Below are 9,227 nucleotides of genomic sequence, written 5' to 3'. Positions count from 1 at the left end.
GGGGGGGGCAGTTAGGTTTCAAACAACCAAGTAACGCTTATAGGTAGGCTAGGGATAATGTGGTCTCGTATACTCTGATTCCACGCCACCAAAATATTTATGGAAATCGACCCAATTCAAGATGCCTTTGTTTTTACGGTGCCAAATATGACAATACAGTATAAGCTTAGGCTTATTGACATTGATTTTGGATAGAATATTCAATGCATTTCATGTGTCTAATAATACATATAATGCAAACAAAATAATGATTCTATTATCTGGCAGGGGAGTGTTGCTGTGATTTTACAACAATAATCTTATAGGATGGCTTCAGAAAATGGCTTCCCTTACTGTTTGATATTTGAAATCAGTGACGCAATGCCATTTAACCCTTTGATGCTAACCTCATGCGCACAGTTCATTCTCCTAGCAATTTGATTTAAAGGTCATTCTCTCCTATCGATCCGGTTTGTAGAGTGGGCGACAGAAAAGCGTAGGAATTGATCATCTAAAATAGAATAGACGGTATTCTAGACTGTAAGCCTATTGATGCAAACGGGTTAGAACTATGTGCTGCATTTATAATTGCAAAGACCCCGTGTGTATTATCTCTCTTTTGTGTGTGCATATGTGATGAAAATATGGAAAAGAGACAGTGAAGTTCTGATGTTATACTAAAGGCTACTACTGTACAGTGTGAGTGGAGCGACTGCCCACATTGGCTTGTGTAAGTGACGGAACAGTCTTCTGTTATTGATCCCTTTACCTAATGGAGACATTGTCATTTTCACCGTAGGTCTGTCTGGCCATAGGCCTATTGGCTATACTGGGTTGATGGGACGAAATTAAGCTAATGTCATTTTCGGCTATTCCCTTATCTACAGCATAGGTTAACTGCTTCGCAATTTTTGAGAAATGTCAACATAACATAGCCTATGATTAGTGGAATACCAGTTTTTACAGCATATGCTGTAGCTGCATCGTGCCAATGAAAGCGTGCGTTTATTATTCATTCCGTTGTATGTTATGAAGGGTGAGCTGTTAATGGGGGAAATGGTATTGGACAGAAGAGGAGGGGGAAAGGGGGGTATGCCTGCATGTCACAGCTCCAGCGATGGAAAGGAGAGACCCGAGAATGGAAATCGATACAGATTCAGATCGGACATAACAATGTATGGCGCACTCTATATCCTGATCACATACGCACATGCAGGCACGCTACACTGTAAAAATTGGGAGATGTATGTGAGTGCACAATTCGCCTCCTCGAAGGCAGAAAAACACAGAACAAATCATTATTCGTCATCTGGCTGCCTTGACAAACATTTGGAATGGATTTGAAGAATGTGAATATAGCTTTTCATTATTGCACCGGGGAAAATGGCTGCGTACTGGCCATTGTCCACAACAGCCACAGGATTTCACTGTGTGTGGTGTGTACGCGAGCGCGCGTGTGTGAATCCCAGTATTTACAACACACATTGCTGTGCTTAACGAAGAGCGTCTGTGAAACCGCAGCTGCATGATTTTCTCCCGTTGTCTTCCCCATGCTTATCAATTATTAAAGTCCGCATCGATCATTTCGCAGGCCTGCATCAACACGTCTCTTTATGAAAAAGCCTGTTTTCGATTATCCTAAATCAATCACTTCTAAAGGTTCTATGCAATCAAAAAGAGGAACCGGATTTCCTGGGAAGATTATTAACAACATTCTGGCTTCACAGCTTTTGATTAATTTTATGCTCAGTCTCTTTTGTTGAAACCTTTAGTTTTGTTGTGCACCATAGGAAAATGTGTATTTTGGAGGCGAATATCCAGGGAAAGCGTTTTCCGGATTTGATTGAATATGGACCTTATTCTTTGGACTTTGGACTATGTGTCTTAACATAGCCTACAACAAGATGGTGAGACGGATCTGATTGTGAAATTGTGTAATATTATTGATCACGTGTTGACTGGTGTTGGGTAAAGGACTTATGCTAGACGCAGGCTAGCCTATGAACAATATATATATACATTATTTATTTAATTTGACTCATCTGGCACACTAGCCTACTTCCATAGCATACCTCATCCATGTTGTACAGCCCCTTATTAAAGCCATAATACATGGCCTCAAACACAGGCCAACAGCGCCATTCATATAAAGATTTCAGCACCAAAGACAGCGGTGATCCCAATTGAAAATGGTTTTGTTAGGTGTTGAAAATGGTTTAGTTAGGTGGGGGTAAACATTTATGTAGCCTGCACTTGGAGGTGGCTGGAAATGCTAGTGCTGTGTGGAGCAGGCTGGGTTGGTCGTTGCTTAGGTACAGTGATGGCATTTGGATTATGTCCCAGACAGGCAGCGTTACTTCGGGAGTAGGGAGGCTGCATACATGTGGCTTACTTGTGCATATAAACTGTTGGATGATAGATTCATAAAATACTCCTTTCACTTATATTAGTTTATCATGAATATCCTAGCCATCCCCAAAAAATCTTGCTCCATAGTAATAGTATGGGGACAGCAGACAGGTTGACCTCCTTTGATGTGATTGGCATGTAGACTAGGCCTAGTCTGTGATGAAGTTTTTTATTGAGCTATTCTCTCCCTATCCATGATTTGCCTGTATTTTCATTGAATAGCCTATTACTAGAACAGAGCATAATCTCATCCTCAAAATCGACATTTTACAAACGATAAAATGTTGATATCCCCCCTTTACATGTTTGGATAAATGAGATCGATTCTCTTGCGTAATATTTCATTGCGTCGTATTTTCCACATGGGAGGTTTGGCAGGATCGAATCATTTTGGTTGTCTCTCTGTTGTCTTCCTCATGGCTCCGGAGTGATTCTGGAACAATGCGTTGATGGATACATGTTTACACAGATCCAAGCTGATTATATAACCCAACCCCCAAATGGCGTTTTGAGGGGGAGTTTTCCATCCAGTCTACATGTAACATGATTACAACAGAGAGAAAGAAAAATGTGTGCAATGGGGGCTTTTGGGGCAATGGGGTGCAATGGGGGCTTTTCCCAGTCTCTCATCCCCTTTCCTAGCTCCTGCCTAAATCCCCCAGCCATCCCCCAACACTCTGGGAGAGTCCAATGGGAGAGAGTGCTGAGGCGGAATAATTGATAGATGCACTGGCTATCCTTATCGATCACTGCTTTATTGACCCGACCAAATACATTGAGATGGAGTGTGGAATTCAACACAGATGCAAAGACGAATTGTTTTCATCGGTTTGTATCTTCTGTGAGATTCACCTTGCCCTCCTCACGCGGACAATACTACACATCATTCCAATTATGAACCATGCGTTTTAGGGTTTCAATGGACTACATCGTATTTTACATTTTCTGGGGAGGATTGTCATGTGAGTGTGCAGACACTGGCGTTTTCACATTAGCTAAGCAAGGCAGCGGCATTGATTTGTGTGACTGTGATGAATTTGGAATAGTAATTTGAATGTATTGATTGATATGACCGACCGAGTAGGCCTATCGCCAGCGTCCCTTTTAGAATCACAACCACCAACTCCCACTCCGCATGCGCACATGCATAATGGTGGATTTAAACGCAATAAGTAAAATGTAGCGCCCACCATTTCCATACCACAGTCATTTGTCATTTTGCCCAACTCCATGTTGCTAGAGAGCAACTGACAACAGAACAAGGTAGCTCACAGGACAACAGACAGCACGTCAGGGCCAGGTGACACCCTGCTGGAACAGCGCTCGCTCTCAAAGAGTGCAACTACTAAACAATTATAGCCATAATTATTACCATAATAACAATAACCATAACAATTACGATAATATCTCTACTATAATGGTTGATAATTGTTAATAAATTATGGTACTTGCACTATACTGATTAGAATAGCCTATTGAAGTATGAAGAATGTCTATGTAGCCTATATCATCCTCAAATATCCGAAGTCAACCTTAATGCGTTCAGGCAAATACCCACCGGGGAACAAATGGAGCATAGGTCTATCAATTCTAAAAAATAATGCATACGAACGGACATGCATGCTGCACATATAGACCCTATGCATGCAGAAACACAAGTATGGGAAGTTATGTGCCATAGTTCTAGTATAGTGCATGCAGTTCACAATCAACCATGTCTCAGAGCATTTCGTATTATTCTGTATGTAAATCCGAAACACTCCATTTAGTATGATATGTTACGTTTTGCATGGTATGTATTAGTTTGTGGATGGCCATCAACCATTTAGTATGATATGTTACAAATTATAATTCATATTATATGTTGCGAATTTGCAAAACGTGCAATATGTTACGAATTTGAAAAATTTATGAATTTTCTAAACATATGATATGTTATGAATTTTAGCTAGGTCGCTAACGTTAGCTAGGCTAGGGGTTAGGGATAAGGTTAGGGTTAAGTTTAGGAGTTAAGTTAAAGGGTTAACGTTAGGGTTAGGGGAAGGGTTAGCTAAAAGGGTTAAGGTTAGGGTTAGAGGAAGAGTTAGCTAACATGCTAAGTAGTTGCAAAAGTAACTAAAAAGTAGTAAGTAGTTGAAAAGTGGCTAATTAGCTAAAGTTGTCTGTAATAAGACCCAGACTTGCAACCTATGAGTTGCTAGAAGTTTGCGTTATAAGCCTACCCGTTCACCCTACCAATCATCCTACTTTGTTTTTGCCTTAAGTAAACATCTTCCTTATGTAACCATGTAACAAATCATACTAAATGGAGTGTCTCGGATTTATGTACAAAATAAAACGAAATGCTCTGAGACCAGGTTGCGACTATATAAAAACCCCACTGCCCAATTAGGTTTAATTAGGTTTAGCAATGGCACTTAAAGAGACAATTGTGGAGTGTTTAAATCTTTATATACCAAAACGCCGCTAAATGTGCAAAGTAACAATTTATATTCCATGAAGTGCTTTTCAATAGGGCATTGACTGGAACTAAAATATGCCACTATATCTGCTTAATTGAACTGTCCACTGAAATAAGACAGAGAAGTACTGATTGGCGTTTTGAAGCGCGTGCATGTCCAAACCGAGTCATTTGCAGAAACATCAATGAAAGTGGCCCTCACTTCCAACTCGTTAATTAGCTCCTAAGCTTTATAGCTTGTACAAGAACACAATTTTCGGTTGCTTTTTTTTTGCCTTCTTGGAGCTTTCACCGCAGGGGCTTGGGATAGCCCGGTGGTCATTGTTCCAAACTCTTACCTCTCACTGGCAAAATTAATAAATTAACTGATGAATGAATAAATGGTTATAACTTGTGAATTCAGAGGTAAATTTGGAAATAATGGATAAATAGTTCAATCGTAGCTATATAAACATCCCATCTCTCGAAATATATTTCTCAGTCTCAAAGTGGAGTGATTATAGCAACGATTGCCAATTAAATTGTACATTTCTGGTGCATTTCCAAACTTGAYACCAAGTATTGATTATGTTTGGGGTTCAACTAATACCAATAACATTATTGAAGTAAACGCCTTTAGCTTTTTTGCTTTGCCATCCTTAAGTAGGTTAGTGTAGGCCTTAATACTTTTTAGTTTTGTGCATTAGAGTTGCACAGACCTATGTAAAAACAACAACATTTTAGGCTGCTATACTAGGCTTATGTATTTTTAGAGCCAGTACATGCTACAACACAATGTACAACTTCGGCTGTAGTGTTATTGCTGATGTTTTAGACTTGGTATGTTGTAGATTTAAGGAAAGTCATCGTTCACGGTTCATTCWGACATTAGGCCTATTTTTATTTCACCTCCATTCAGTTCTTATTTTCAGTTCTTCTTTTACTTTTACTTATTCATAATCACAATATATCACTATGAAGTCTCTATTCCACCCATAAAGGACTTGAAGACTTTATAAATAAAGTGTAAGCCGCAGAATGTTGAAAATCAAAGACAGGCGCATCTGTTTGTTGAGCTGTCTTTCAGATCCAAATCGATCATTTATCAGTGTTCTACTTTGAAAAGGGACGCGGGGACCCGAAGTATCGATTCGCAAGAGGTCACGCTCCCGACTCGCTGCTAGGCCCTAGRATCTCAGACGCGCCTTGTTTGCGCCTCGCGGAGTAGACAGGGGAAGGGAAAGCCCACGAGAATTCCAGTTCCATTTGATACATAATACGCTGACAAAACGATATTTAACATGAGGCTAATGGAACGACTCAACACCAGAAGAAGAGTGAATGTGTGCATGTTGAACTTCTGGTCAATAATCCCACCAGTGTAGGCCAACATGCGTTATTGTGGCCCAATGATACAGTTACAGAGAAGCACAATCAATTTGATGCAGGGCTTTCCCTGTTTGATTTCCTATTGTCTGTGGTCTAAACACCTTGTCGTGTGTGTGTGTTCCCCATTACGCGCGTGCTTAAAATTGATACAAGTATAACGTTTGGAAGCATACTAGTGAGTATTCAAAAACTTGAAACAAGTTAATTTCTATTTGTTTTCTTCAAGTTTAACCGCGAATTAGAATATCACCTGCAGAGTAGACTACCACAGCATAGCTACTGTTTACTCTTTCATACTTTATTATATGAGCATGAAGCAGTCAATCCAATCTGGATTTATATATCTTTTCAAACAACCAATTCAACATGCTGGTTTAACAAAGTTTAAAGAATAATAGCCATGGTTAACTCCTCAAAGAATCCATGCTAACTTGTTACAGTGATATCTGTTTGAGTAGCGATTGATAGTCTCGCCACATTGACTTCTAAGATCCCTTCACATTTGGACGTCTCTTTACTCACCTGCTAGTCTGAGTGCCGACATTCTCTGGAACTCGGGTTCTTGCAGCCACTTCCACATCCTCCGGAAGGTTTCCCGGCCAGACTTGAGTTTACTCCAGGGCTTAGGGTTCCTCAGCAGGTCAGACAGGGTTCCTTGGGACCGACACAAGATCCGCTGGGCGAAGATGGCCTGGGGAATGCTGTAGCGCTTGAGTTCCGCCGTTATTCGCTGTGCCACCTCCTTGGTGTTTATTTCTTCCACCTGCCCGGACCCACCTCCCTGCCCGCCCCCCGCCGTCTGCCTCTCCCGGTCAGAGAGCATGGATCCGTTAGCCTGAGAGTGCGGATGGCTGTGATGGTGCATACCGTTCAGGGATGACATGATCCCGGCCCCGTGGCCCCCAAATCCCCGGGCCAGGTGTTCCTCGCTCCGGGACAGCATCGCTGCGTGAGACTCGAAGCCTCCCGACGAGAGCATCTTGTCGTTGGAGAGGTGGGCTCCCGGACCATAGGGGCCAAGAGTCTGCTGCGAGTTGTGCAAAGACCCGAGGCCGTTGGAGAGAGGGGACAGTGGCTGGCCCATGCCGGACATGTCTTTAGGGTAGTGCCCGTAGAGGTTGCTCATTGAGGCAAGGCTCCTGTCGTCCCGCATGAGCGTGAAGCTGCCGCTGACGTTACCGGCGGRGAGACGCTGATGGGCCGGATGGTGGTGAGCGTGCGGGTGAGGATGATGGTGAAATTTATCCGAGACGGTGGCTATGGGAGGCAGGTGCTGCAGCGGTGTTAGCGTAGTGTAAGTGCTGCTCATGGTCATCCCGGAGTCGCAGGACATAGTCATGGCGGGGTGCAAGGGACCGGACAATGCATGGTCTGTGCGATACTCCCCAGCTCCCTCTAATATTGAGGCCATACTGGACACCATGGCTGACCGTCCGTGCGACACCAAGTTCCGATGCGACGCCAAGGACTGCCGTGCGTGGTGCGGAGAGTTCATTAAGTCACCCGTTTGATGAGAATGAGATACGCCGTGCAGATTTCCAATGTTTTCCATTGTAAGTTCCATTGTTGAAATAATCTTTATTTACACCTCTCTCTCCCCTCTCTCACTCGTGCGCACTCTTTTGTTCCCTCGCTCTCCCTCTCCCTCTGTCTCACACACTCCTTTCCAATAAAATGTTAACGATTTCAAAGCCAAGCCARTGATTGTAGTAGCCTCTTCAGTCAATCCAGCATGATTTCAAGCGATCAGTTGCCCGCGACAGAGCTGTGCCACAAACCACTGATCACACTTCTGGTATGGTGCCTGCTTGTTTGTAACCTATTCCATTCGCTGTAGCGCACCACTACTATCGAAAGCAAAGGCTGTGCTTCCAGCGTGTATGTTGACGTGCCCGCGCAAATGTTAAGACGTGACTGTGCATGTGTGCGCGCACTGTTTTACAGTGTTAGCATTTAGTCCAGAGGTGGACTGACCATCTGGCATTTCGGGCAAATGCCAGATGGGCTGTTCCATTTTTAGCCCAGTGGCCCTATCTGACTTGGGTTTTATGGGCAAAATAATCTTTATCTGGCTAATAATGGGGGCCTCAAGGAAAAAATTGTCCGGTGTGGGTGTCTCGGGTGAAGAAAATGGCTAGTGTGGCCACAACAGAAAAATGGACAGTTGCGTTAGAACTCCCAGGTCCGATTTCTGGTCCCAGTCCGCCACTGATTCAGTCTGGGGCTGTCTGACATCATTAGCCCTTTGTCAGACAGAGGTTTGCTCATGTTGTAAACTAAACCTGGAATTCCTCAACAAGATTACATTAGACATTTAAAGAGATAAGAGACAGACATGTATCTTGAGCAAAACTGCAAGCCCTCGCCAAGCAACATTTACCTTGAGCTATTTGGGAGTCCTGGATAAGAGACTTTGGTTTAGCCTGATAAAGCTGCCTAACTTGGCACCAGGACATGTGATTTCTCAATGGTTAAATATTAATTGACATGCTRAACATCATGCTACTYCCATGAATAAAAAGCTCTGTTCTTCTAAACAATCTTGCACTTCATAAAATTGCAAGGTAGCCTATACACCTTGGAGTTTTCAGTCAGGAGAGGACGCACACATTGTTTATTTCACACACATGATATATGTTGTTTGTTTTTTAGAAATTTAGGGAGAAGTCATTGGAAAAATGCTATGCATTTTGTTGTGTGAAAGACATACAGTGCCTCCACAAAGTATTCACCCCTTGACTTTTTCCACATTTTGTTGAGTTACAGCTGGAATTTAAAATAGATTAAATAGAGATGTTTTAAATATTTRTASAAATTTTTACAAATTAATGAAAAATGAAAAGCTGAAATGTCTTGAGTCAATAAGAATTCAACTCCTTTGTTATGACAAACCTAAATAAGTTCAGGAGTAAAAATGTGCTTAACAAGTCACATAATAAGTTGCATGGACTCACTCTGTGTGCAATAATAGTGTAGAACATGGTTTTTGAATGACTACCTCATCTCTCTA

At 42.2% G+C, this 9,227-nt stretch overlaps 1 protein-coding gene across 1 annotated transcript in view; it reads right to left on the bottom strand.

The window, feature by feature from the left end:
* The window catches only part of onecut3a (one cut homeobox 3a), a 25,766-nt gene extending 17,697 nt beyond the window's left edge, over positions 1–8,069 (bottom strand). The window contains exon 1 of the mRNA XM_070447542.1: positions 6,740–8,069. Within this exon, the coding sequence (XP_070303643.1) occupies positions 6,740–7,781 (1,042 nt within the window). The 5' untranslated portion in view covers positions 7,782–8,069. The remainder of the gene's footprint in view (positions 1–6,739) is intronic.
* Positions 8,070–9,227: the final 1,158 nt, after the last annotated feature.

The sequence above is a fragment of the Salvelinus sp. IW2-2015 genome, linkage group LG16 (genome assembly GCF_002910315.2).
Source record: "Salvelinus sp. IW2-2015 linkage group LG16, ASM291031v2, whole genome shotgun sequence".
In the NCBI taxonomy this organism is placed as follows: Eukaryota; Metazoa; Chordata; class Actinopteri; order Salmoniformes; family Salmonidae; genus Salvelinus; species Salvelinus sp. IW2-2015.
This window is presented reverse-complemented; position numbering and strand designations above follow the sequence as displayed.